Here is a 27,801-nt window from a genome sequence, read left to right as displayed (position 1 = left end):
AATCAAAATTAGTACCACCTTTTTCCTTAAGTGACTATATCACCGTCTGTTCTAAAACTGACTTGATTTTAGGTTGATAGGCAATTAGATCTGTTCTTACTGAATTGGTGAGAAGACTGGCAGGGTCATGTTGACATTCGTAGTTTCTCTGTAGGGAAACTCCTGAATATGAATCTATCCATTTTATCTTATTTTTGTTATTTTTTTAAATATTTTATTTATTTGACAAATAGGCAGAGAGGCAGGCAGAGAGAGAGGGGGAAGCAGGCTCCCCATTGAGCAGAGAGCATGATGCAGGGCTCTTTCCCAGCACCCTGGGATCATGACCTGAGCTGAAGGCAGAGGCTTAACCCACTGAGCCACCCAGGTACCCCTATCCATTTTATTTTAAAAAGCCACTTCCTGAATCTATGATTTAGCCTAAATAGAATTCTATAAATCCCTTAACATTCAAGGGAAGCTCGAGTTGGGTTCATGAGAACTCGAGTTAAAGGGATTTCCTGGTCATTTTAAGGAAGAGGTAATGGGGAAAGAAAATTAGGGAGGAGTACCAAAGTGTAATGTCTTACTGGAAGATACACTGGAGGCTAAATTTTTAAGTTCAAGCCCTGTGAAAGGTGCTTTTCAGTGGAAGTCTCACCTTTTCTGTATTTTAGAGGCATATCGCATTTTTAAAAATCTCTGAAGTTGTAATATTGTGATTGATGGAACTATTCGGTTGAGGTTCTAATTTAAGAAGGGTGATGCGCATCTGGTGAATTCTTCACATGATCCCTCATCTTGTGTCATCCCCACCCTCAATTGCCCACTTTTTCAGATAAGTAAGCCCACAGCTGAAGGTGATACAGAAACTCAGAAGTTCAGAGAGTGGCTTCCTGTTCTCCAAGACCTAGCAAGGGCTGATCAGGAAGGCATCAGTCCTGCGAATAGGAGCAACTCTGGTGATAATCAGCTGCTTTCAGAAGAGAGTGGTGCCCAGCAAAGTGGTACGATAACTCCCATTTTTTTTTTATTGTAACTATCCTGATTATTCTTTGCTTTCACCTCCAGCAACCTGCTGGCTGAAGGAAAGTTTGTAGTATGTTAACAGGTTGGTACTATGCTCAACTTTGTCACTGACTTGATAGGTGAGCATCTGGACAAAGAACTGGGCAGGAGATCCTCAAAGCCACCTGTAGCAAAAGTGAAATGTGGATTGGACTTGAACCAGCATGAACTCAGTGCTATACCAGAGGTAGAGTCACCAGCAAGTGGCAGAACATCTATACTAGGTAATATGGTTTGATAAAACAAGACTTTTTTAATAGTTTGCCAGTTTTCTACATTTTTTCACAGTGCTGAATTTTTTGTCTTGAAGAAACAATCTGTGAGTTTTGGTGAAAAGAAAATAATGGTTTACATAAACAATATTTAGAATTTGGACTTGAATGTGGCATTAGGTAACTAGTTTTTTTCTCATATGTAGTGAAAATCTTTTTACTGTAGGCAAAAATTCTTCAGTATCCTCTGCTTCTGACACTCCTGCTTCCTTTCATGTCTGCCTTCTAAACTTGTTTCTTTAGGAGTAACTCTATTTTCTTTTCTTCTTGGCTGCTTTCCTTTTCTTTCTTTCTTTCTTTCTTTCTTTCTTTCTTTTTTTAAGATTTATTTATTTATTTAACAGAGACAGAGAGAGACAGAGACAGAGATCACGAGTAGGCAGAGAGGCAGGCAGAGAGAGAGGGGGAAGCAGACTCCCCGCCGAGTAGAGAGCTGGATGCAGGGCTCGATCCCAGGATCCTGAAATCATGACCTTAGCCAAAGGCAGAGGCTTAACCTACTGAGCCACCCACATGCACCACTTGGTTGCTTTTCTATTTCAATACCTTCACTGCTGTTTTCTTATATTTTTATAGGATAATTATTGCTTAAAATCCTGGTTTTAAGGACAGTTAAAAGTATATTTCTTCTCTGTACTTCTTCCTAGATGCAGTTATTTAGGAAAAGTGCTCCCTGCGATCTTTAGTAAATAGCCCTATTTGAATTTCATAATTATTTTTAAAATTCAGGCTCAAATGATCAAACTTATCAAAGCACATCTTTTTTTAAGGGGGAAGATTGGCTTTGTCACTTGAAAAGTACGTAGAGTATAATATTAACAACTACTTTGGTCTTAAGCCATAAAATATTGTACCTTTGTTTCTGACTTGAAAGAATTAAGGAAGGTAGAGATTCAGAGTAGCTCTTAAGAATCAGTCCCTTTGGGGCGCCTGGGTGGCTCAGTGGGTTAAGCTCTGCCTTCGGCTCCGGTCATGATCTCAAGGTCCTGGGATCAAGTCCCACATTGGGCTCTCTGCTTGGCAGGGAGCCTCCTTCCTCCTCTCTCTCTCTCTCTGCCTGCCTCTCTGCTTGCTTGGTCTCTCTCTGTCAAATAAATAAAATCTTTTAAATTAAAAAAAAAAAATCAGTCCCCTTTCTGCTTCCTTATTGTGTCTTATGGAAGTTGTAACAATGATTTTATTTATTCCTTGGCTTTGAAAGATTCTCTCTATTTTGCTATCTTTGGCAAACCACAGCTATCAGGGAATTAGTGCTTTCCCTAATTTAGAATGCACCCTGGGAAATTCTCACCATTGACTCCCATGTTTTTGTTTGTTTGTTTTATTCCTGTGATTTAATGGGTCATGTTTGAGATTGTAAAAATGTCATCTTGTCTAAAAGGGAAAACTACATAGCATATAGCTCACCCTTCACCACCACCTCCTTATCCTTGAGCCTTCTCTTTTCAGGGACAAGTACTTAGATGTAAATCTTGGTACTGCCCTTGTCTTTCTCTCTCCAACACTCAACAAAAATCACCAGTTCTCAGTTCTCCTTGTTCAGCTCTGGTATCTGTCCACTTGTTCCCACTCCCACTCCTGAATGCAGCCTATCATTTCTTCTTGAGTGGCTACTATAGCTTCCCAAGTCTCCCTGTTTCCAGCCTCGCTGAACTCTAATTTTTCCATGGTACATTCTGAGTAATCTCTCTCTGCATCTCTGTGTTTGAAACTCTTCACTGGGCTTCTGTTCAGTTGGAGGAGTAAGTCTAATTTGAGTCTGAGTCTCCAGCTTCACCTGCCAGGCCCTTCCTGATCTTGCTCCTCCCTTCAGGATAGGGCTGATAAAGGGCCCCTTTGCTGGTAAACTGGGCCTGAACTATCAAGCTTCCCTCTCTTGGGCCTTTGGAACTTTTATCCTAGCCTTTATCATACTTCTTGGGTAATACTTTTAGTTAAAATACCACAAGCAGTGGGGCCGGGTGGCTCAGTGGGTTGGGCCTCTGCCTTCAGCTTAGGTCATGATCTCGGGGTCCTGGGATCGAGCCCTGCATTGGGATTTCTGCTCAACGGGGAGCCTGCTTCCCCTTCTCTCTCTGCCTGCCTCTCTGCCTACTTGTATTCTCTCTTTCTCTGTCAAATAAATAAATAAAATCTTAAAAAAAAAAAAAATACTACAGGCAAATGGTTTTAAAACGCATATAGAGGGGCGCCTGGGTGGCTCAGTGGGTTGGAGCCTCTGCCTTCGGCTCGGGTCATGATCCCAGGGTCCTAGGATCAAGCCCCGCATCAGGCTCTCTGCTCAGCAGGGAATCCTGCTTCCTCCTCTCTCTCTTCCTGCCTCTCTGTCCACTTGTGATCTCTGTCTGCCAAATAATAAAATCTTAAAAAAAAAAAAAAAAATAGTGCTAAAAGTTTTTAACATGAAACAGCATTTTTTCGTGCCCCTACCTACCACTTACCCCTTAACCTTACCAGAGGCAGCCACTTTTTAAGTCTTTTATGAGTTTCTTCTTATATTTACCACATGACTTCGCAATGAATTTTAGGAAAAATTAAGCTAAATTACCATTATGCTTATGTATAAATGTTTTTCACTGCCAAGGTAATTAGTGTTGTAAAACTTTCTTGTATCGTTTCCTTTTTTTAATTTGCTTGAAGTTTCTGTTGCATATCTGTCTTCTAACACTAATACTTCTATCACATACCTCTAATAGAAGGTGAGATCATACCAGTTTCTCTGTGAAACACCTTCCACTTGAAAGTTGGGGGAGCTCTATCATGTGTTCTTAATAAGGGTGTTACTGCTTCCAAATAGGACAAGGATTGGCTCTTGGGGAGTTGAAAAAGTCTTAGTCTCTTTATGTACCAAAGTACAGGTGTACATAAAAAGATAAACAGTGTATCTGTAGTTATTAAAATTTCGTGGTGGTAGGAGGCATGTAGAACAAAAGATAATGGCTACAGACTCCTTGGGCAGGTGATGATAAGTCATGTTGAGAGAGACTCATCCATATTGATCTTCCAGTTTCCTCTGTAGCTCATTTCTTCTGCTTTTGGTTTTCTTTCTGGAAGAATTTTCTCAATTTTTTTCTAACTTATCAATTTTCATTTTGACCATCAAATTGCAGTTTCTAAAGTTTGCTCTTTTTCTGGTTCTGTTTTGTTTTTCTTTTTTCATAGCATCCGCTGTTATCTCACGGGTGCAATGTATTACCTGCTTTGAATGTATATAGTGTTTTGTTTGTTCGGGTTGCTGTATTTTCTCAGTTTGTCTGAATTCTTCTGTTCCTTTTTATTTGTTTCTCATTTTTTTTTTAAGATTTTATTTATTTATTTGACAGGCAGAGATCACAAGTAGGCAGAGAGGCAGGCAGAGAGAGGAAGAGAAGCAGGCTCCCCGCTGTGCAGAGAGCCCGATGCGGGGCTCGATCCCAGGACCCTGGGATCATGACCTGAGCCGAAGGCAGCGGCTTAACCGACTGAGCCACCCAGGCGCCCCTGTTTCTCATTTTTTAGAGGCGTTTCTCTAATGTCTTGCATATTTGAGTCGGACGCTGAAGGCTAATTAGAAACTGTAAGCAGGCACCTTGTTTCCTGCTGAACTTCATTAGAAAAGGGGGTTTCTCACTGGGTACCCTCAATTTCGTATCTGGAGTTCTTTTCCTTAAGGCAGTTCAGAGTTTAATTTATTTAAGATCCTCCAATCTTGAAACAAGTCTGGCTGTTGCTATCGTGGAGCCAGACACGGGGGCATCTGCGTTGAGGTGCGCACTGGAATACCCCTAATTACCTTATGGCATTCTCACTGCTTTCCACAGCTGCTTCCTTTTGGCACCAAGCCCCGTTTTCAGAGTGTATTGGATTCAGTTTCTCCAGAGAATAAACCTTTAGTCTTCTGTGGGGATGATGCTGCGGGACAGGGATCCTAGGAGATGGGATGGATCTGTTCCAAGTAGATATTTCTAAACATTTTCCCTGTCTTCTGTTCCCTGGTGACACTTATGTAATATTTGGTGCCTTGAATTGCCAAGTGATTCTGCGGTTGTGCATAGTAGATTAGCTTCTGCTTTGGGGTATCTCCCATTCCTCTGTTTCTTTACTTGTCTGTTATTTTTGTATCAAAGTATAACATTCAGAGAAGTACACAAATCCTATGTGTTTATTTTAGTGATTACCACTGTAATAGCCACCCCTGGGTAGCCACCACTCAGGTCAAGAATTAGAACCTTAGAGAACTCCTCAAACCCTCCTCTTGTGTCCTCCCAATTACAGTCTCTCTGTTTCTCCAGAGTAAACCTCTACTTTGATTTCTTATACCACAGATTAGTTGTGGCTGTTTTTGACTTTATGACCACAGACTGCATCTTACAATATTATTAATGGTTAAATTCTCCAGGCATTTTTTTTTCTGTGAGTGATTAGTCAATCCTGAAGTATTATTTAGTGTTAGAATTGGGACTGTCATTAAAAAGTTAGTAAAATCAGGGGTGCTGGGTGGCTCAGTGGGTTAAGCCTCTGCCTTCGGCTCAGGTCATGATCCCAAGATCCTGGGATCGAGCCCTGCATCGGGCTCTCTGCTCAGTGGGGAGCTTCCTTCCCCCAACCCTCACCCCCGCCTGCCTCTCTGCCTACTTGTGATCTCTGTCTGTCAAATAAATAAATAAAATATTAAAAAAAAAAAAAGTAAAATCAAAGTGAAATAATTTAAAGGCCTGTGTGAAAGATAAGTGGTTATTTTCTTGCTACGTAGATCTTTGCCTGTAATCTAAATTGCCATTTTTGTTTTAACTACTAACTCTAGAAATGTAAGTGAAAATCTAATGAGTCCATCTTTTCTTCCTTCCAGGTAAACCAGATTTTTATCAAGACAGGGACCCCCTAAGGGTCTCAATAAGCCGAGAACAAAGTTTCTTTGGGAGCCCACTGAACTGTGATGCATTTGGTTGTCTTTACCCCATTGCCCAGGAATACGTTTGTAATGATGACTCCAAGGAAGCAGGTGAGAGATCGAGAATAGGCAGTGGAATTGCTGTGCACAGGGGTGTGTGGACGAAAGATATTTAGTGGTACTTTGTAATGAGAAATGGTGAATAACTTTAGTGACTGTTGGTAATAGAATCATTATGGTGCATCTGGACTTGTTAAATGAAGGGGGTAAAATGTCTTTATGCATTGAAAAATGTCCGGAATGATAATCACCAAAGTGTTGGTATAGGTTTACCTTTGTTGGAGGCTAGGTTTCACTTTCTGTTTTATATATTCATGTATTATAGGTTCTTACTATCTTTTTTACAAAAAGCATGTATTATTTCTTTGCACAAAAAGCTGAATGAGGGAGTAAAGTTTATTTAGAGAATAGTAATTTTGCCTTTAAATTATTTTTCTAAATAAATGCCAATAGGAAGTATATGAGGGTATGGTATGAGGTTTTCACCGCTGGCAACCTCTACAGATTTTGTATTTAAGCCTATTTGTAACAGTCCATATTTAATTTAATATTATTAAATATTATCTTTAAAATATTCTGTGGCATTCTAAATGACATGCTTTGTCTTTAAAATATTTGGAAAAGAGGGTTACAAGGAAAAAACTTTAAATCACTTAATCCTGCCTTCCAAACACAACCAGCATTAATTTTCTTTTTTTTCACTTTTGAATTTCTGCAAGTACCTAACAAACTGTTTCATGTGTAATATTGTTTGCCCTACAAAGCATAGTTCTGGTTCATTCTACTGTATTAGTTCCAAAGTATCTTTTAAGCAATTACCTTTTCTAACCAGATTTCTTTTTATTTTAGCTGTCACTATAGTTTAATAGAATGAGAGACAAGAGAGAGCCAACAATTTAAAATGAAACTGTTACCATTCTTTTAGATTTAGCCAGTGAACTGGCTAAATCTCTGTTGGTGTCCTCTGATCAGAGAGGACCAGGAACTTACCTATTAGTTGAACAGAGCTGAGTGTCCTGACTTGTTGCAGTGAGGTAGAATGCTCACAACAGGGAACTGGGAGGTGTCTCAGTACAGGTATTAGAAAGGACTTAACTGTCTATAAGATTTGGGCTTGAATAAGGTGATTTGGGGGAGGCTTCAAGGAAATGGGGCGCTGCTTATGAGTATTGGATGTTATCAGGAAGCAGGGGCAGTTCCATTATTGGAATTATCCAGGAGGCGGGAATAATGGAGTGAGGCTTACAAAAGCTGTAACTAGTGAAGGAGAAGCAGTTACTCATGTTAAAAAAAAAAAAAAAGCAAGAAATTAAAACATCAAAGTGCAATAAGTGGTTGCTTATGACTGATAGGAAAAGGATGAATTTTCCTTCTTTATAACTTTTGGTGCTTTCTAAAATCATAATGAGCACGTACTGCTTTTATTATAAATCATCATTCTCGACACGTCTGGATGGCTCAGTCAGTTAAATGTCTGACTCTTGGTTTCGGCTCAGGTCATGATCTCAGGATCATGGGATCAAGCCCTGCGTTGGGCTCTGTGCTCAGCACAGCGTCTGCTAGGGATTCTTTCTCTCTCTCTCAAATAAATAATCTTTTAAAAATTTTTTCTCAATTATATTTGACATATTAAAAATATATAAATCACACTTTTTGTCTCACTTAATTCAGGCGAAGATAAGGAGATGCTTGGTCATTTTTGTGGTTTGGATAATACTCTGGTTTTGTCTGTGTTTAGCTGTGAGTACTGGTTGCCTGATTTTTGTCTTGATCCATCATACGCACAGAGCAGCCTTTCCTATTGGTATTCTGTGAAATTGTTCACATTTAACAGGAGAACACTAAGGCCTCTCTGATTGTGCCAGGGCAGTTCCTGGGTCCCGGGGACTGCTTTTCTCTTCTTCATTCATATTGTTTCTGTTTTAGAAAAGAACAAGTCGGCTTTGTTACTTCTCTGTTCCCTCCCTTCCTCTTTATTCACGGCCTCATCACTCAGCCTGATTTCTTAGTAGCTTTATGATGGGATCACTAACTTCCAAGCTCTGTGCCCTTTGCTTTTGTTGGAAGGTGGGAAATGGTGCATTGCTTCGGAAGAAAAACAGGAAATTCTTGTGTGTCATGGGAAGACGACTGTTCAAGGCATTGCTTTCATGATGCTACTTCTCCTTTTCTGTAATGCGTCCCTTGTATCAGTGAGCCCTTTCCAAACCAGTGATCCTCGTTTCTCTTCCAGCTCTTTCAGGGACCTCTGTACGGAATTCTGCAACATTTCTCCAAAAGAAAGCACCTTGTTCCTTTCTTTTATTTTCTACCTCTTATTCTACCCAAATCTTCTCCCTGGGGGAATCTTCTTGGTATGTTACAGATAACAGTATAGTTATATGATTATGAATTGGTAAGCCCCAGATTAACTTATCTCCCCAACTAGCTTTTGAAATGAGGTGCCTAGGAAAAAATAACAACTTACTATAAAATTTTACCATATCTTAGTTTCTCTACTGAAAATTTTACTGTGTTTAGAAGAACCCAAGTAACAATTTATTGGTTATATCAGTTAGGTCAAAATAATATATTTCAGTGTGTGTGTCCTGGGTCTTTGAGAAAATATTTCTTACAAAAACGTTTAAGAAACATAAAAAAAAAAAAACATACTTTTAGTGTGTATGATGTCTCTTAATAAAATCATGGTGATAATGAGACACAATTTTAATTTATATATTTGGTGGCACAGTTTTAATCTTATTCTGTTTCAGAGCCACAGATAAGTATACACTTTGACCAGCTTTCCCATAAATGTTGACTGTTGGAGTAAGAGAAAAATAAACTCAGAATAGCTGAATTCTTGAGTGAGGCCAAATAATTTTTATATATTATATTTTTATATGCATTTTTCTCAACTTTGAGATCATACTGTATTAATGATTGAATATTCTTGCTTCACTTAATAACAAAAACATTTCCCAGCATACTGGTAATTTTCTTTCCGTAGAATATAAGTACAGTTTTCCAGGGAAAAGCATATTATGCTGACTAGGAAATGTTTTTAATGAATAATAAAATGAATGTTTTTGTTTCTTTTTGGTCTAAGACAATTCTACAAAGCAAAATATGAAAGAAAATGTAGGAAAATAGAAATGATATCCTCTGGTGCTAAGAATTTGACTTGTAATCATCTAAACTACCCCCCTCTGCCCCTAATTTCAGTCAAGGTCAAGGATGCTATGGCTGAGAATCATGCCGTGGGGGAAGAACAGACGTATCTGAGTCCAACTGTGAAGCCGGATAATGTTAGTAATGTCTTAATGTGTCCTCCATTGTTAGAGCTGTTTGGTTTCATGTTGTCTTTTCGTTTATAGAAGTTGTGAAATACTGAAGTCTGTGTTCTCTGAGATCTGCTCTTACTGAAGTGGATCAGTGATGAAAATAGCCAAATCTGAGCATCAGAAGACCTTCCAGTCTACCTGATGCATGATCTCTCTAGTTCTGAGAAGCAAAAGTAACTTAGAACAATAAGGGCTTGTGTGTGTGTGTGTGTGTGTGTGTGTGTGTGTGTGTGTGTGTGTGTGTGTGTAAAGGTGACCGAGTATAACTGAGGACTTAGGTGTGTGTGTGTGTGTGTATGAGACTAATGAGTTCTGAGCAATGATGAAAAGGTTTTACTGCTGACCTTTACAACTATGACGGTTTCTACACTTGATCTGAGCTCAGAATTGATAACTGCTAATGTCACTGATTTGGGTTTTTTTCTAGCTGTTACTTCCTACATTGTGGTCTTACATTCCTCTTCATTTTTAGGCTGAAACAGAAGAGGTTTATCATGAGCCATTATCATCAGTAACTGTTTCTACTGGGAGCTTTCTAAGTTATGAAAACACGGATCTGAGCCTTACAGATCCAGGTAATAAAGTCACAATGTTTGTAAATAAACTGAAAGACCATCATCAGTCGAGGTCAGTAGAGTGGTGAGAGCAAACATTGAGAGCTTGTCCCGATGTGCTGAGAGGGATTGTTTCTTTAAATCTCAGTAGTAAAGTGTTCCTGCCTGAGAGGATAATGGGCAGTATGATACTCTAAACATTATTGGGAGTTCCAGGCCTGCAGACCCACAGGGATGCTCTTTGGTTCTCCAATATTTTCAGAATTACCTGCTTTTGTCACATTTTCCCATTCAGTGGGAGCCTGTCTGAGCAGATTTCTTAATTGCTTGGATCCTCATCAGTGCATATAGCTGTGCTTCTCTCCCAGAACTTGTCTCTCAGGAAATGCCCAGCCACTAAGTATTTTCATTAAACTCAATTTTTAGGGTCATTTTCAGAGCTGGACCCCAGGGAACAAGAATCTACCACTGGTAAAGAAGAGGAAAGAGATATTTTAAGTTCTGTACTTCCCTCATCACAAGTTCATTATCAAAGGCAGGACTCTCGGGAAGTTCATCAACCTCTGTTGCCTGCAGTGGAAAAGTTTACACCTGGTAAGACACACATGCAGCAGATGAGAGGCAAGCACAGAAATGAAGCAAATTTGATGACTGAAAAAAACAGACTTGAGGGTAAAATTATTTTGAACGCTTTTATATAACCTTTCATCCTTTTAGTTTTAAGGAATGACGGTTTGAGCTTCACGTCTTTATGGCCTTCTGCGGTGGTTTTTTTTTTTTTTTTTAAAGATTTTATTTATTTATTAGACAGAGATCACAAGTAGGCAGAGAGGCAGGCAGAGAGAGAGAGAGGAGGAAGCAGGCTCCCCGCCAAGCAGAGAGCCCCATGTGGGGCTCGATCCCAGGACTCTGGGATCACGACCCGAGCCGAAGGCAGAGGCTTTAACCCACTGAGCCACCCAGGTGCCCCTGCTGCGGCAGTTCTGACGCAATACATGGAAAACGGCATTTAGTGAGAGGAGATCTGGAATGAGTTAGACTGAAGAACATGTAGCGGAGATGAACGGATCTTCCTTTACCATTGCAAAGTTAGCTTAACAGCTGAGGCAGTATTGCCAATATTGAGAATAAGATCAGACCTCGAGTCCCTAGATTGATCGTTTCTTAGCTGGGAGACAATAAACACATCGCTTACTCCTTCATCTTCTGTTAAAAAGGAGATGTTGGAGATTAAATGAGATAATACACATGAAGTACGATGCCAGGCCCATAGTAACACCCTGTACAGGAACTTTTCTTTTTTTAAATCACAGATACTAAAATAAGTGAGAATAATCAGCGCTTATACCAAAGCAGTGATCATAGTGGCTTCTTCTAATTAATGTCATAAGACTTTGGAGCTAGTGAAAATGGAAACTTGGTCAAAGGTTTTGGTCATTGAGAGTATCCTCAGTTTTTTTATGTGGGACATAATGATAGGACTTAATTTGAAAGCGTCTGCAGCTGGGGCACCTGGGTGGCTCAGTGGGTTAAAGCCTCTGCCTTAGGCTCAGGTCATGATCCCCAGGGTCCTGGGATTGAGCCCCGAGTCGGGCTCTCTGCTTGGCAGGGAGCCTGCTTCCCCCTGTCTCTCTGCCTACTTGTGACCCACCCCCCTCTCTCTGTCAAATAAATAAAACACATCTTTAAAAAAAAAAAAAAAATGAAAGCATCTGCTGACAATGAAAAAAATGGAATTAATTTCGTTAAATTGCAGTTACCTAAAATTAAATTTTATCTTTTTTCTCAAAATTACAACAGTTGACCTTGACTTTCCGGAGTTGGAACACACTTTTCCAAATTTGCATCGTCAGCTATTTAAACCCTTAGAACCACATCCAGATTTTGATATATCATCATATTCTGGGATTTCTCAAGACAGCAGAGACTTTTACCAGGTACATTAATGTCGGTGCTTCATTGCTGTGAATTTCCAAAAACAAGAACAAAAAAAAGAGAACAGTAGTTCCTCACCTTGCTGCCGATTAGAATCACATGGAAAGCTTTTAAAAATCCCAGTGTCCAGGCTGTACCCAGACCAATTAAATCAGAGTCCCTAGGCGTGCTTAAATTATCAGAAACTTTTTTTGGGCTCCCCAAGCGATTCTGATGTGGAACCAAGATTGAAAACAAGCTGTACTAGAATTTTGTCCTGTCAGCCTTATCTCTAGCTAATGAGTACCATGCATAAAATGCTCAAGAATATTTTTATGGTTTGTGTTTTTTTATTACTAATTTTATAAAATTTAAAGCCTCTTCCTATATAGTAAAGCAGCTGAGATTTGAACCTCGGTCTTTCTGCTCCCATACCCTGACATCCCAGGCTGTCCTACATAATAGTTCCTGACTTTGAAAATGATCTCATTGTATTCTAAACTATGGTTAATTTGCAGTTTTCTAATAATTTTTATCAAAGTCTCTTTCATATTAACTGAAATGGAAGAATTGGGTTTAAGTAAAGTAATAGTGTGAAAGTAAAGTGGTAATTAAGGCAGAGTAGTATCCTAGGAACATGACTATTAATCCAGTTGGTAATACATAATCAGTATTTCAGCCTTAACCTGTTGTTTTCCGTCAGAACTCAGATTCTTCGTGTGAAAGCCACCACACTGTTGCAGCACCCAGAAGCACAGTTTCCTTTACAGCACTGAAAACCAGCCTGAATTCTTCTAACACGAGCCCAAACCAGCAGCTGGACCCTCCTTTGGCTCATGCTGCAGCTCAGATATTTGCCACAGAAAAGACTGAAGGTATGATTAAGTTCAAAAATACTTTTGCGGGATGCCTGGGTGGCTCAGTTGGTTGGATGACTGCCTTCAGCTCAGGTCGTGATCCTGGAGTCCCGGGATCGAGTCCCACATCGGGCTCCCAGCTCCATGGGGAGTCTGCTTCTCCCTCTGACCTTCTCCTCGCTCATGCTCTCTCACTGTCTTGCTCTCAAATAAATAAATAAAATCTTTAAAAAAAAAAATTTCTTTAAAAAAAAAATACTTTCGCTTTATTTACACCCATTACACCCATTTTCCTTGGAAATTGTGCCTAGCACCTCTTGGTCACTCCTGTCCTCACCCGTTTCCAGTGTCACAGCTTCTGTTTCTCTGTGTATTCATTTCAATAACGGAATAATGCTCAGTTTGCATTTTTACAGTTCTGAACTTGATAAAATAAAAGCAAAAGTGCTGCTCAACCCTTAGAGTTAAGTTTTAAGTATTCTTCTAAAACTTCTTGTACAAACTTTATATATACACACACATACATATTTTTATTTGAGATACACATGTACATTTTAGTCTTAAGTTCTGTCATTAAAATCCGTATTCTCTCTTAGGGAAGAGTCCTCATGTCTAATAACCATATTTTATTAGGCTAGGAGAAAATACATGGTGGGAGCAGAATTATTTGAAAATCACTCTGACCATCCTTTTAGTTTTCTATTCATGTAATCTGACTTCATTATTTACAATTTAGTCAGACTATTAGAGATTGTATCTGTATCCAAGTTTTACAACATGTAATTATGGTTAACTTATTTCTTTCAGGATCTGAACAATCTTTTCAACAGCTTCTGCCAGAATTTTCTTCACAGGAGGGGAGCCAACATATTGATCTACCAAGTATTTTTAGCATTGAAGCAAGAGATTCTTCCCAAGGCATGGAAAATCAGAACTATTCTGAACAGATTGAAATGCAAAATAAGAAAAAAAGTGTTCATTTCCACCTCTGTGTAGGAAATTTACAGAGTTCAGTCTTCAGTTCCTCTGATGAGGCTAATGTATTTCATCCTTTAAGTCTACAGTATAGCACGCCGTGTGGGTCTACCTCTAGTGAGTGCTCAACAAAAGCCCAACCTGAAGGCAGAAAAGAAAGACTGGGCTTTGAAGAACTATCAGGAAGAGGACTTGATGGAGATAAAAATGAAAGCCTTGGGGTTTTAAATATAAATTCACATGCGGAGGAAATGGATTCTCAATCCTGTGTCAGAACAGTAGAAAGGGGAACTTCAGTTGAGGCACCATATTCTATTGAGAATGAAAAGTATTTTAAGAATTCCACTAAGACAGAAACTCCAAAAATCCCAGGAAACCTTTCTCACCTAGCAGAGTCAGAGCTCTTTTTAAGTTCTGGATCATTACAGAGCTCTATTCCAGTGTGGGTAAGTGAAATGTTGTATGTAAATAAATTCATTTCCACAAGTCTTTTGAAACCAAATTCAAGAGAAGCAACTGAGATTCTTGCTGATATTCCTGAGATAGTCAATCTCATAATCATTGGACATCTCCAACAAAAGGTCTGCTCCCAGTTGACACATCCTTTTTTGGATGCCTTGACCTGAGCTTCAGCCTCTTTGATCTGCTTGTTTCAACTCCAGTCACCTGAATATGGTTTTCACTTTCTAGTAGTTTGTTCTTTTACCGATAAACATAGATTAGAAATTATATTGACGGCAAGAGTGACATCTGGGCCACATTTTGTGTTTTATTTTGTGGTTTTTGGGTGGTTTTGTGTTTGTTTTGCAAATTCTTGTTCAGTAATTAAAGATACTTCCTCTAAAAATGTGGTTTGGCAGCAGTGGCCTCCATCTGGCTGCACCCCACCAGCTACTGATCCCTTTTGATAGATTATGCCCTCAGGTTCTACACAGCTCCCAGTCAACCTGCATTTGTACTATCTGCGTAGCCCCATAATAAGCATTTGGGGCGTATAACCCTTGCAATAGCTACTTTCAGACAATTATTATTTTGCCCATCCCCAAAGTCCTAAGTATTTCTAAAAGTGGGTCAGGGGTGGGGGAAGGCACCACTGTGGTCTTCACGGACCACCGTTGTTCTTCCTCTGTAACGTAGATTATTTTTGTATTTTTAATGTTTTAAGCATATGGTTTCCTTTTGAATTTTATTGCACAGGAGACAGAGTCTGGCCATGGTATAATAGAAGAACCAGAGCTTACATTAGTAAGCACCAGTGATATCAGTATTGCTGAAATGGATCTTGCAAATCTAACACTAGAAGAAAAGAAAGGAAATGAGGCAAAAAGCAGTTCTCAGGTAAACTTCATAGCTCCCTTTAATATGAATATACCTCATTAATAGAGCAACACAACAAACTGAGAGTAAGGCAACAGGTCTTTTAAGTAGTTTCTGCATATTTTTTTACATTAGAACTGTTTGCAAACTAATTTCCTTCCCCTTTCTGGGTGCAAATGCACTCAACTACACAGTGAATAGGGAGAGGTTACTTGTTCACACAGTGAACAAGCAACTGACAGCAGACAGGAAGAGAGACCAGCTCTCAAACTGTCCGATAGCGTTGTGTTGTGCCATTTAATAGTCCTAAAGACATTCATCTTATGATGCTATAGTTTTCATTAGGACCTGGAATTACTAGAACTCAGGAATGAATTGATTCAGTGAAATATTGATTTTGCTCCAAAAAAGGCAGTGGAGCTAGAGGATAGGTAAAAATCAGACCCGAGGGGGATACAAAATGAGTGCTATTACCTTATAAGTTTATTTTTGCGGGTCAGTCCCAAAGGAAAAATGAAGATCTATTTCAAGTTATGAAACACAAAAATGGGTTTTAAGTTCTGTTAGCTGCAGGTTCTTTATAGTTTTCTCCATTGCAAGAAAACCATTCCTTCTGGCCCACTTCACTGCTTAGGAGATAGTCATTGGAGGGAATTGTGCCACAAATTTAATTCTAGTTAATTAATAAGGACTCTAGGTTATGGTAGATGAATTCATTGATCATAGAACTGCAGCCTGGAAACAGAGAATCTAAGTCCCAACCCACCAACTGTTTGATGCAGTGTATTAATTTACCCTCTTACAGAGAAGTCCCAGATTCTCTATAGTACTGTGGCAGGACTTTTCTTTATTAGATTACTTATCTAAAAAAATGGCTGCATACCTAGGACTTTTTGCTGTGGTTACTGATAAGGGGAAGGAGGAGACAAGTAGAGCTGATGCAGAAGTGGTTTGGAAGAACTTGACAGGAATTGGGGTGGGGAGAGGGGGAGCTTTTGGCTAGAGTAGGCTGGTCAGATAAAACATTTTAATAGGAATAAAGTCTTTTTTTTTTTTTTTAACTTCCCTTCCCAGAAAACTTAAGTCTTATGAGAACCAGCACAAAGGAAGAATAGAAGCTAAGTTTAGCTTAGAATAGAAGCTAAGTTTATGGGACATAGATTCCTATACTGCACTTAAGGATTAGAGTAAGGCATCACTGCCTGCCTCCCCCAAAAACCACATCTGTCTACCTGAGGAAACCAGGGGTTTAGAAATTGTTAAAGGTTTTAGAAGCTATGCTTGTGATACTGTTCAGAGGTGAAGCTGTAAATTCATCTAGAATTTCTTTTTTCCTTTTTTTTTGCAATTAGGTGAGTGAATTTCTACCTTTTGTATCAGTAACAGAAACCTCGGATTATCCAGATGTATCTGAACACGGCACGGAGGAGCGCATGATTGTGTCTGCAGGTAGGCCCTTGAGCATCTGAAATGGTTAGTGTTACCCAAGGGGCCAGCAGAGTTCCCCATTCAATTCCAATAGTCACACTGCCCCACAATCTTGTACACTACTTCAACGATATAAAAAGCTTCGGGTTTTTTTTGTTTGTTTTTTTTTAAAAAACAGAAACCCCTCCAAAGATTATAGCTCTACCTGGGAGCTTACAAGAAGCATTTATAAAGAGGAAAAAATCATTTATAGAAAGATCCTCCCAGAGACAGAAAGAAATAAAGAATAAAATTCGTATTCCTGAAAATGCTCAAATCAAAATCGCTAAGGAGAAACCTACAGGTATGTTCCACATAATCTGCATCAGCTCTCACAGAGAATGAAGCATCGTAATATTTGCCAAGTCACTTGTTCTCTGCTCAGGCTCATCTGTGAATCGCCTGAAGGGTGTGAATAAAGTTAAGGTTAGAGTGTCACTTCATGAAGACAGAAAGACTGCACAAGCCCTCATGCATCCAAGGGCCCTAAGGTATAGGTGGTGTGTGAGTGTGAGTGTGTGTGTGTGTGTGTGTGAATAGGAATTCACATTCCATCCTTAGATCTGTGTATACATTTCTTACAGATCATACAATCAATTAGCTGAAGTCAAACAGCAAAGGGAAGAGAAAGCAAAGCAGGATGCATACGCCCAAAACAGAGCAAGGGCTAAAGAATTTCATAAGGTGAGCTAGACCCCCTACAATTTTTCTGTGTCTAGGGTATACTACGATGGGTAACATACTAAATTTTGGGGTTTTTTATTCCCTCCACAGCAAACACTGGAGAAACTTAGAGCCAAAAATACATGCTGACTTTCTACTAAAAGTGTAAGGTTTTTTTTTAAATTATGTGTAACATAGGCAAAATTATTTAAAGCCAATAAATTTTTATTTAAGGACTTTTTACATGTGATTCCTTCCACTGCCAGTCACTGCTCCTCACCATAGTTCCTCCAAAGTTAGAATCATAATCTTCAAAACAGCACTGAGAACGAGAGTATATATATACATTAGTTAAACTTGGGGAGACATTTCTTTCCCACTTAACCAATCATAGACAGAAGCAGCTAAATCTTGTATCTCCTCAGGAAAACATAGCACTATTGAGTAACTATTACATCCTATGGAGAACTCCAATATTTGGTCACAGCGTTAAGAGCTCTTGGTTTTCGTCCCGCAAGCCCTCTTTGAAATGACCTATAAATTATTTTTTCAAATGTGTACATACCTTTTAAAAAGAACTTGATCAATCCACAATTGTCACTGTCACTCCTATATAACAGGAACATAAAGTAAGGTTCCATTTCCAGAGATGATCATGTAAACTGAAGCCAGCCTCCCTCTACTAAATCTATTCTAACTTGTTATTAATATGGAAGGAGTTAGCAAAAGACATCTCTTAGAGATCTAGGCATTCACTGTTCAGTATACTAGCCATGAATGTTCAGATAAGAATCTGAAATAGGACCATTACCAAATCACATATGGCTTCTGTTAAATTTATACTGGACAGTGCTAATCTAAGGCAATGGAAATAGAACAGAGTTGGTAAAATGTTCCCAATAGGCTGAATGCTAGCAAAGTAGCAGAAAGAAAGAAAACCTAGTTGGAAAATTTTTTTATGGTCATGTCCACAGCAAATGAGAAACTGCATTCTCAAAGCCTTGGTAATGACCATTTTACCATTACATAGTACAACAGCGAATTAACTTGCCAGAGTTCTTTCAGCTGGGTTTCTTGCATCTCCATTTGAATACGGACATACTTTAAGAACTCCCCACCTATGGAAAATTTTAAAGTTTAGACTACACTTTTCAAAATGCAGTTAATTAGGTTCCCAAGTATCCTGAAACCCAGTTCTATAGTAGTATGTGCTGAAAATTGCAGACTTAAAACTACAAAGTTGGAATAACTGCTTTCAATCCAGTTCATTTAAATGTTAGGAACAAAGATACTTTAAACTAAAACTATATTCATTTGCATTCATACCCTAATTGGCATGAAATGCCCTCTGATTGTTAACTCCAAAGTTAACTATTCATGTTTCAGTTAACTTTTACTTTAGAGCTTTTGCTGGAAAATAGAGCACAGATCTCATTTAGATGGATGTTCAGAAAGGCTACTTTCATTCAGCGCATTCAGAGCAGTTGAACATTTTGCCCATCATCATAACATCACAAATCACTAGCAAACAGTATAAACACAAACTGCGGCCTTTCAACATCTAGGGTTTTGTGGTGTTGTTGTTTTAAAGTGGGGAGGTAATGAACTACCAGGACTAGTGGCTATCAAAATTAGGTAAATTAATGGATTCCATCTCCTAGGGCTTCTGAGGGGAAATCTTACCTGTAATCTTTGGTATCCAATGTCTTTACTTCAGGGCCCTAGAAGTCAAATTGTCGAAGTACACTGACTGCTATTTTGGCAAACAGATCTAAAATCATTCCTTAACTATTTCTAATGCTTAAGTCTTATTTCTTCCACTCTATTTCATGAGCCTAACAGAAAATGTTACAGGCCTCATTGTCACCACAGCAATAAACTTGCTGTGATGGAAGCATAACCTGTGTCTCAATGTAGCCACATTAACAATTTCTGGACACCATGAACAATGGTGCCCATTTCCATCTACAATGAGGCTTTATAGAAGTTCCTCAAGCTTAAAATCTATACAAATTTTCTGCCTCTGTACCAAAGTCCTGCTGTTTTGCTAACCAGATAAAAGCCAGCCGCCACTAGAAGCAACTGAAATTTAAGCCTTACCTGTTTAGGGTCTGAGTGTGGATCTGCCTGGTTCTCAATTTCAAACACCCTAGAAAAAGAGAAGCATTACTTCCTCTTGAAAATTATCTCAAGCTGAACAGTATGAAAAACTGTAAGAATACTGTTTCAATAAAAATACCAGGTTTAACATGCACGAAGCCAAGAAAACCAACGATGCCAAATACTGAGTTTCTATTGCACTGTCCTTTGAACACCCAGCAGGAATGAGCTGCTGAGGGCAGATACCATGCAGTGCGATCCTGCCAGATATATAAACCCCTCTACCTCTAGGCTACAATGCTACTTCCTGAGAAACGTCTCTCTACAAATTTAAGTTCTTGTAATATGTAATTAGACCTTTATTCCTAATTGTCATTCCAATAAGACAACTACACCTAGTCCTGATTACCTTTCCTGTCCCTGTATAATGCACATACAGAACTGTTAAGTCAAATCACTAAAAGAAATGATGCATTAGAAATCAAAATTAGTTGCTATTATTAAGCAGAATTCCTTAAAAAAATAAAAACCCTCAATATCTCTGTTGTAATATATTCAAATATGTTATTAGGATGAACCATAGGAACTGTTTAATAAAGATACAGAAGAGGGCATTTTCATGTTACTCCCTAGACATGCAGTCTCTTCAGTCTACCAAGATCTTGATACTTCTGTTGCATACCCAAATAACTACTGCACACAACAGTATGCTGACCTCACAACTTACTTTTCAGAACTTTTGAATCCTTAATAAATTTCAACAAAAATTGGATTTTCCACCTACCTCTAAATGTGAATGAGTTCAAATCATATTCACCCCTATAGATAAAATATCAAAAGATTAAGGACAGTTTTAAGTTTGGTTAAAATCCAAAACCTAAATATATGATTAGTATCCAAACTGTGTTTTTTTAAGCTTTAACCAGCTCTGTCAGAATTAAGTTTTAGTTCATGTCTGTATCATCCAGCAGTTGAACAGTTAAATTCATCATCTGAACTGTAACAGTACCCCAAAGATTACACTGTCCCCAATGAAAACTTACCTAAACTATCACCCTAGAACTGTACAGATTGTTGGGCTACACCAATACCTAAGATTTAAAAAATATGACTGTTAGGTCAGAGTTTTAGCAGATAATGATAAGTGTCTTGTAGTTCTTTCCCACAGATCTAACACATAGTTCTGTGAATAAAGGAAACCACACAAATACTCTATGAGGCGTTTCCAACGATGTAGGTCTACAGAAAAAGCCCCATCGGGATAGACCTCAACACTGTTTAGTTTAAAATTGGAAGATTCCACAGGAAAAACAATTAGAACTGTGATCTGCTCTAAGTCTCTGAATTCAAAGGTGTGCAAAAAGCCAAATATTTAAAATTAAAAGAAATCATTCCACTTATTACACAGTAAGGGTTTTTAAAATGCTTACAGGAAGGAGTCAGTCTATACTGAGAATAAAGACCAAAAACCGAAGGTAAGTACAAAATAGCTACTAGAGAACCACCAAAGATTTCCATACCTAAGGTCTTGATTTCGGCAAACTCCAGTATCACAGTTTGTCTAGGACATCCCCAGATTACAGCAAAGTGTTTAATTTTTTGCCTCATCTTAAGAGCTATGATTACTTGATGTCACTTATAAAAAAATACAGGAAAATATTAAGGTGGCTATATTGTTGTTCTTCCCATTTAGAAAATCATTGGAAAATAAACAAATTGGGTGCTTTTTAATTAAATTTTGCATCATTCAGATTTCTTGTGTCCTCTAATCATTTCTAACATTACACTATTAAGTCCTACATCTTATTTTAGATTATGCTTTAGTTTAAAATAAATGCATGAAACAGAAATATCCAGTATTCTGATTATTTCAATATAAACTAACTTAATGTTTGTGGAAACCCTTTCCTGCAAGTAAAGTCAAGCTTGTACCTTCCACTATAAAATGTGTGACCCCTAAAATTTGTTTTTCTGAAATGTCAAATTGTAAACTGGCAAAATGTCTTTTAGTAATGAAAGCCCCACTATGAACTGACAAAGTACATTTCAACAAATCTGATCCACTCACCTAAAGCGTTAGATGTACCTTTAAGTCCAGACATTGTGTTCAAGTGAAAAGCCTACAAAAAACAAGGCATCTTTGTTTCATGTCAAGATTAAAATTAGAATACTAATTCAATACAGCTGAGATTTCCCTTATATGCTTCTAGTTAATTTTAGTCCTGGAATCGCCCTTCAGGTTTGTCAATACTTCCCACTATGACTTTAATCTGTCTTAGGGACTCTTGTTCCTTCTTGAAGATTTTTTATTTTATTTATTTGACAGATCACAAGGAGGCAGAGAGAGAGGGGAAAGCAGGCTCCCTGATCAGAGAGCCCAATGCGAGGCTTGATCCCAGAACCCTAAGATCATGACCTGAGCCGAAGGCAGAGGCTTTAACCCACTGAGCCACCCCAGGCGCCCCGGATCTTGTTCCTTCTTATCTGTATCAAAACTCATACTGAGCCATGAGTTCTGGGTTGCAAAAGAGGATTTATTTTTTGCACTTTGTCTAAGTCTTTGTTCACAAACTAAACAAAAACAGCAAAAGTGCAATCATAAAATATAGTAGACATTTAGTGGCACAATCAGCAATATACAGTAGTGATGAAAATTGGTAGTTGAAAGAGTCTAGATAACTAGTAAGTTATTACAGTACTATACATTTGAAGCTAAAGGTCACTTTTTTGAGTGAAATAGCCATCAAAATGGTTTCGGGTACTCTTGAGGAATGGATGGTTGGTTGTCCATCATTAGTGATTACTGTTTCAGGATTACAATCTCTGTACTTCCTTGATTTGAATGCACAACGAACACCTGGAAGTGCTTACCCTGAAATGAACAAGTATAGGCAAAATGGATCTTCTGTTTATGATTTCTCAAGTGATTATTTCTGCTATGCAAGCCTCAATTTTCTGTGATAATTTCACTGTGTTTTAAAATATTTTTTCTAGTAATTCTTTAGGAGTTTCACGAACTTGTTCAGATTTTCTTCTTTCCTTAGCAGGTTCTCTTTTATCACTACACCAACATATGTATTTGTATTTATCATCTTTACTTTCTATGAAAAGCTGTTTTCTCTCTTCTATTTACTTTAACATTCATATTCCTAGCTCTTTTCAGACCATTCTATCCTCTGTCCAATGTTTTTAGACTTTGATGCTCTTTTTAGACAAAGCAGCTTCTTCAGTACATTCCTCTTGTTCTAAATACACATTCTTCATCTTTGGTACTTGAGAACTTATAATGAAATCATTATGGTCCTGCATAAAAAAAAAAATCAGCATTAAATTACTAAATTTTATTGTTTTAATAATTACACATTACTTAACTCTAGATTACTTAACCTGGTGACTAAGGCATGATGTTAAAAACCCAAATTCTGCTTATTTTTTTTTTCATTAGAAAATCCTAATCAGACATCCTAATAGCAAGCATATTAAACTTATTAACAGTACTGAAAAGCCCATGTTCTCATCAAGTATCCAATAATTCCTATTTTTATTCTTAAATTTCCTGTACCACATCTATTGAACCTTTCAAAAATTGAATTCAAAATCTAAGATAGTAAACTAGTGGATTAAATTCTTCCTGAATAACTGCTTATCTTCCTAAAATCAAATGGGACAAAAATGTCACTTACCACCAATTTGATATCACATTCGTCATTTTGTTCAAGATTTGTTGCAGACCCATCCTCTGTTCTGTAACATTAAAACATACCCTCAGACGACAAAATCATCCAGACCCTATCAGTAATATATTGTCATGATCTACAACTAAAATAGCAGTATTAGTAAGGAGAAAAATTATGTTGTCATGTAGGACATCCCAAAATGGATGGCTCATGTGCCAAGCTCAAAGCTCAACTACAACCCAGATGGCTTATTTTATCTGTGCCTCCCCATCAACGTTTATGTATAAACAAATCCATAACATAATATGTAACAAGTAACACAAGTAATACAACAAATAACATTTAACAGGTAACTTGTAATACATGTAACATCATAACATAACATGTAACAAGTAACACCAAAATGTAAAAACTTTTAATTTGATAAAATCTAGGTTCAAGGAGCAGCTGGGTGGCTCAGGTCATGGTCTCAGGGTCCTAGATTGAGCCCCGCATCAGGCTCTCCGCTCAGCAGGAAGCCTGCTTCCCCTCTCTGCCTGCCTGTGATCTCTAAAAATTAAGTAAATAAAATTCCCTCCCCCCCCCCCCAAAAACAAAACAAAAAACCCTAGGACCAAAATTATGTCACATGATTAAACTCACTCGGACTCTTCAATAGGCGAGAGAGCTCCATCATCGTCCAAGTATTTGTATCTACGACTGTCAAAATCTTCTTTTTCTAAATCTTCACCAACATTCATTTGTTTCAAGGATTCCTTGAGGTAGTATTCATACTTCAGTTTTTCAAGGTAGTTGAAAAATCCTCTTGCCACTGCTTGCTAAATATCAAAAACACTTCATGTAATGATGTTACAAAATACAGAATTTTCTTCCATGAGTTAGCAGATGCCTTATGTTCCAAAACGGAAAGGATCCCTTTACCACAGACTCCTAAGCGGTCTTGAATTACTCACTCTGCTGTATATGGATCACATATACCCGATGCTAGCTGCAAGAGGAATCCACTATCTACCTAGCACGTTATCAAATTTACCCAAGTTGGTATACCAAGAAAAACTCAGCACATATCTTGTATTGTCTGGGGATTTCTAAAGACATTTTTAAATACAAAGAGAAACAAATCCCATGTTAACATAATCAGCTTAAACATAAAAGGTCAGTATTCTTTCAAACCACCCATTCTAGAGCAAAAGATTATAAATTATGCAATCATTTAACTCAAGTATTTGAGAGTCTAATGTTAAAAGTTATTTGTCAGGCAATTCTGTCAAAATCGAATATTCAGTACCTGAAAGAAAATGGCCTCCACAGAAGCTACTAAACATAGAAGATATGGGTGGGCTTGACTTAGGTTACTGTAAAACTGGGAATCACTAGAGTTTTAGGGATGATATTTAAAGACCTGGTGAGATCAAGGGATTTTGTATCAACAGCCTTGAAGCACCTCATAAATGGGTATATTCACTGAATATACCCAGGTGAAGTCTGTGCGAAAGGACAGATTGGTCCTGAAGTGGCAATAAGTCTGTACAGAAGAGCATTATCGAAGTTAGATTCTATCCATGTCCCTCCAGCCGTATCTAAATTCTCAAAGTGGCCAACAAGTCATTTCAGACATTTCAGCTATGCGTATCCACACAGATAAAATACTGGCTCACCTCAAAGGTTAAAATCTTTCTCCAAGGTAATGGTTTTCTTGCATTCTCGGATTCTAAAAATGGGAACCCAGATCCTTTGTCTTGAACTTGTTTCTTATTTATTTGGGAACGTCTACTGTTTTTTCTCCCTGTTGGTCTTCCTCTTGGTCTTCCTGTTGGTTTGTATTTCTTCTTTTTACGTTTTCTTTTTTTGAATCTCTCAAAAATAGCTTTTAAAGTCAATGGTCTTGGTTCGAAAGATGAGTCACTAGATGAATCCCTTGCTTGAGCAACTTTAGGTGAATGAACAAACTTTCTAGTACGGTTTCTTTGCACCCTTTTAGGTGAGTAAGGGACACACTGAGTTTTAAATAAGCTGCTACCAGAAGAAGAGCTATCACTAGAAAAAAGGGGAAAAAATTAATTGTACTTTTATATTACTGAATGCTTATTACCATAAGATACTTTTCTTCCACAGACCAAAAGCAGGAAAATATGCTCAAGATAATTTTTAAGATGGACTCAGGACTAAACCAAGATCTTGTTCTGACCACCTAAAATGGACCATAATGTCATGTGCCATAATGCCATGGCACTTACCAAAAAATTACTTTCCAAGAGAAATAATTTTAATTTCCAAAGGCAGTTTTGTTTACTGCTAGAGCTTGCTCTAAGTAAGACAAAAGCAGCCTAGCAAACATATTTAATTTCAATACAACAGAAATGCTGATTTGATTTCACAGTTAACTAGCTATTTCCATCATGTATACACATGCGCCAGCACTATTATAATGTGCATTACCTGAACAAGTTGATTTTTTAAGCAAGATACCCCACTGATACCTATTTTCCTGTTGTAAGATTAGGATGATTTAGCCAGGAAGAGATACCAAACTGGCCCAGAGAATACTCGCCTGTTTCCCCAGGATTAAGAATGTGTCCCACTGTTAACTACATAAACTGAAGACCCGTGTAAAACAAGTTTTCTTTTTCTTTCCTTATTCTTGAAAATTATCTCTATTGCTTATCCAGTAATAAAAATACAGTGACTTATCAGCAAATCTAATCAGTTTTGCAGTAAAAATCTAGTGGGAGTTGATTAAAATAGCACCTACCTCTCACTGTCAATTTCCACAGCTGAATTAGATGCCATTACAGAGTTGAGAAAATTTCATTCCCGTTACATACTCTCCCAAGTCCTTCTCCAAATTGTTTATTCACCACTTGTAATTTGCTTCAGAATTCTGACAATTCAGTAAACGTGATGTAGTTTCTCTGAACAATGCCCACAGAGCTAGTATCCCAGTAATACAAAATTGGATGTGGTCAGATTATGTCACATTTTATATAAATCAAGGCAAAAATCATATACTAGGCCCTTAAGGATTTTTATGTAAGAATCATTCATTTCAAATCAAATTCTAAAATCTAGAAACTGAATTCCCAATTTCCATTTTTCAGTTGTCTTCTCCATCTATCCAGTGGAGTCAGATTCCAGATCAGTACTGTCATTTCCCCAAAAAAAGGATTAAACATCATCCCATGATACAAAATGTAATTGTACTAACTACGTAATATACAATTAAAAGTATTCAATACAATTAATGGCCAAAAGCCATTTTTCAAGAGCCAATGGGAACTCCTTGGAAAAACTTCTACAAAGTCAGAAGGCAGTGTTGCTTCATTGTATCAGGAGAAATAATCAGCATTTACTAGATCAATCCAAACTACTGGATTTCCATTTACAGCCTCTTCTCATTCATCAAAGTCACTCTGAAACCTCTTCCTTGGCATATTCCCTCCTTGCCATTATGAGTACTAGCTAACAAGTTATAAATTCTCACTTTTCAACGAAAAGCTAACAGACCACACAATGGTGCCCTTTATCTTTTTATAATCTCATTGGAAAATCTGACAATAGCGGGCAAAAAAGGAGAAAGGTCTATTTTACTACTTCATCTCCCTTACAGCGGTACCAATATTCTCCCGTTTTAGTATACTTGAGAATGACAACAGAGTAGTGAAGAAAGCAATCCTAGGATAAAATGACAAAATAGCTCAAATACAAGAAATCATAAAGATCAGGAAGATCTTAAGAGATCTGCAAAATGTCCGATGGACTGTGGTAATTTCACGGTATGTTCTTTTTTTTTTTAAAAAACACGAAAACCTAAGTATTCAGAAATAACTGCTCAAAAACGAAATTTAGCAAAAATTGGGTCCAACGGCACTGCTGTTATACCAAGAGGTTAGGTCTGTCTTTCAAATATCAACACATTATTACAGCACAGTGGAGTTAACTCAAAAAAACCGCTTTTCCGGAAACCGTGCAGAAAACATTGCTAACCAGCGTACTTCCTATATCCAAAGATCCGGCAGGAGAGGCAGCGCGCTTTCGAAGTGCTAACAATCCCTCCAACCTCTTCCTATGCCTGACCTTGGGGCGAGTGTCTCCAGGAAGCACCTTACCTCACCTCCTGCACGGAAGGCGTCAGAAATGCTCACCTCGCACTCACGAAAAATCACAAAATGTGTACTTGTCCATAACGCCTAATTTTAACATCTGCATCCAGACACAAGGCAGCACGCCCATGAACGCGTACGTGCAGCCACGAAGCCCTCCGCCCTCGGGGCCTGCTTTCCGCGGCTCGAGCCTCCCGAGCAATGCGGGGATCCCGGGAAAAGCCAGCTCCTCTCGCTCACCAGGCCCAAGAGTCCTACCTTATTCCTACCTACCCAGGCTGGCAAATGGCTTGCACCAAAACTGCCGGCCCACTAAGGGCCTCTGCGGCGTACTCGCACCCCGCAACGCAGGCCTTGGAGGTCTGCATTCGGCCACGCCAAACCTCAGCTCCCCACGGCCTACCACAGCTCACCTCCACAACCTCGCGGAATGAAAGGAGGGATTCTTCCGCGACCCAGCTACTAGTGGGAGCGAAATCTCGCGAGAACAGTTGAACGCCACGAGGAAAGGGCGCCATTTTGACAGCCGCGAGGGGTGGGGCGGTGGGTGGTGCCTGAACGCCCAAAAGCGGAGGAGGCGGGGTCGACAGACAAAATCAGGATTC

The 27,801-nt window shown here is 38.5% G+C and overlaps 2 protein-coding genes, 1 long non-coding RNA gene and 10 other non-coding genes across 22 annotated transcripts in view; 3 read left to right on the top strand and 10 right to left on the bottom strand.

Moving 5' to 3' along the window:
• CEP295 (centrosomal protein 295) overlaps positions 1 to 17,555 on the top strand; it is a 53,569-nt gene extending 36,014 nt beyond the window's left edge. For 6 of the 9 annotated variants that reach the window (XM_032852799.1, XM_032852802.1, XM_032852801.1 and 3 more), the window contains 15 exons: positions 818 to 986; positions 1,128 to 1,271; positions 6,148 to 6,300; positions 9,454 to 9,536; positions 10,045 to 10,147; positions 10,553 to 10,798; positions 11,927 to 12,063; positions 12,744 to 12,915; positions 13,705 to 14,318; positions 15,070 to 15,210; positions 16,542 to 16,638; positions 16,796 to 16,960; positions 17,042 to 17,147; positions 17,241 to 17,340; positions 17,431 to 17,555. In XM_032852799.1, coding sequence (XP_032708690.1) covers positions 818 to 986; positions 1,128 to 1,271; positions 6,148 to 6,300; positions 9,454 to 9,536; positions 10,045 to 10,147; positions 10,553 to 10,798; positions 11,927 to 12,063; positions 12,744 to 12,915; positions 13,705 to 14,318; positions 15,070 to 15,210; positions 16,542 to 16,638; positions 16,796 to 16,960; positions 17,042 to 17,147; positions 17,241 to 17,340; positions 17,431 to 17,469 — 2,469 coding nt within the window. In that variant the 3' untranslated portion in view covers positions 17,470 to 17,555. Of the gene's footprint in view, positions 1 to 817; positions 987 to 1,127; positions 1,272 to 6,147; positions 6,301 to 9,453; positions 9,537 to 10,044; positions 10,148 to 10,552; positions 10,799 to 11,926; positions 12,064 to 12,743; positions 12,916 to 13,704; positions 14,319 to 15,069; positions 15,211 to 16,541; positions 16,639 to 16,795; positions 16,961 to 17,041; positions 17,148 to 17,240; positions 17,341 to 17,430 lie in introns of those variants that run through there. The other 3 variants (XM_032852800.1, XM_032852803.1, XM_032852804.1) reach the window with 3 other exon arrangements.
• LOC116865436 lies at positions 9,659 to 9,738 on the top strand. The gene has a single exon (XR_004382179.1). It is a non-coding gene; the product is annotated as a small nucleolar RNA U2-19 (small nucleolar RNA).
• On the top strand, positions 9,887 to 9,956 carry LOC116865435. Its single transcript, XR_004382178.1, has one exon. It is a non-coding gene; the product is annotated as a small nucleolar RNA U2-30 (small nucleolar RNA).
• LOC116864955 lies at positions 17,524 to 21,737 on the bottom strand. 2 transcript variants are annotated; one of them, XR_004382106.1, is made up of 6 exons: positions 21,488 to 21,737; positions 20,204 to 20,510; positions 19,420 to 19,468; positions 19,003 to 19,040; positions 17,885 to 17,998; positions 17,524 to 17,641 (listed from the first exon to the last, which is right to left on the bottom strand). It is a non-coding gene; the product is annotated as an uncharacterized LOC116864955 (long non-coding RNA). The 2 variants fall into 2 exon arrangements; XR_004382105.1 differs by lacking the exon at positions 21,488 to 21,737 and having other exon boundaries at positions 20,204 to 20,238; positions 20,463 to 20,923.
• Positions 17,729 to 17,855, bottom strand: LOC116865487. The gene has a single exon (XR_004382213.1). It is a non-coding gene; the product is annotated as a small nucleolar RNA SNORA25 (small nucleolar RNA).
• Positions 18,208 to 18,333, bottom strand: LOC116865433. The gene has a single exon (XR_004382176.1). It is a non-coding gene; the product is annotated as a small nucleolar RNA SNORA32 (small nucleolar RNA).
• Positions 18,761 to 18,833, bottom strand: LOC116865484. Its single transcript, XR_004382210.1, has one exon. It is a non-coding gene; the product is annotated as a small nucleolar RNA Z40 (small nucleolar RNA).
• LOC116865432 lies at positions 19,163 to 19,297 on the bottom strand. Its single transcript, XR_004382175.1, has one exon. It is a non-coding gene; the product is annotated as a small nucleolar RNA SNORA1 (small nucleolar RNA).
• On the bottom strand, positions 19,539 to 19,676 carry LOC116865486. Its single transcript, XR_004382212.1, has one exon. It is a non-coding gene; the product is annotated as a small nucleolar RNA SNORA8 (small nucleolar RNA).
• On the bottom strand, positions 20,346 to 20,417 carry LOC116865440. Its single transcript, XR_004382182.1, has one exon. It is a non-coding gene; the product is annotated as a small nucleolar RNA SNORD5 (small nucleolar RNA).
• On the bottom strand, positions 20,562 to 20,692 carry LOC116865434. Its single transcript, XR_004382177.1, has one exon. It is a non-coding gene; the product is annotated as a small nucleolar RNA SNORA18 (small nucleolar RNA).
• A 151-nt stretch (positions 21,738 to 21,888) lies between the features above and the next one.
• Positions 21,889 to 22,014, bottom strand: LOC116865438. Its single transcript, XR_004382180.1, has one exon. It is a non-coding gene; the product is annotated as a small nucleolar RNA SNORA40 (small nucleolar RNA).
• Positions 21,933 to 27,320, bottom strand: TAF1D (TATA-box binding protein associated factor, RNA polymerase I subunit D). Its single transcript, XM_032852812.1, is given in 7 exon segments — positions 21,933 to 22,629; positions 22,631 to 22,722; positions 23,103 to 23,163; positions 23,739 to 23,914; positions 24,755 to 25,133; positions 25,849 to 26,008; positions 27,203 to 27,320. Coding segments are annotated over 6 exon segments (807 nt in total). The 5' UTR covers positions 25,887 to 26,008; positions 27,203 to 27,320; the 3' UTR covers positions 21,933 to 22,568.
• Positions 27,321 to 27,801: the final 481 nt, after the last annotated feature.

This window comes from Lontra canadensis, unplaced genomic scaffold (genome assembly GCF_010015895.1).
Source record: "Lontra canadensis isolate GAN:19392208 unplaced genomic scaffold, GSC_riverotter_1.0 scaffold7, whole genome shotgun sequence".
NCBI lineage: Eukaryota > Metazoa > Chordata > Mammalia > Carnivora > Mustelidae > Lontra > Lontra canadensis.
Note: the sequence above shows the minus strand (reverse complement) of the source record. Positions and strands in the feature narration are given on the sequence as shown.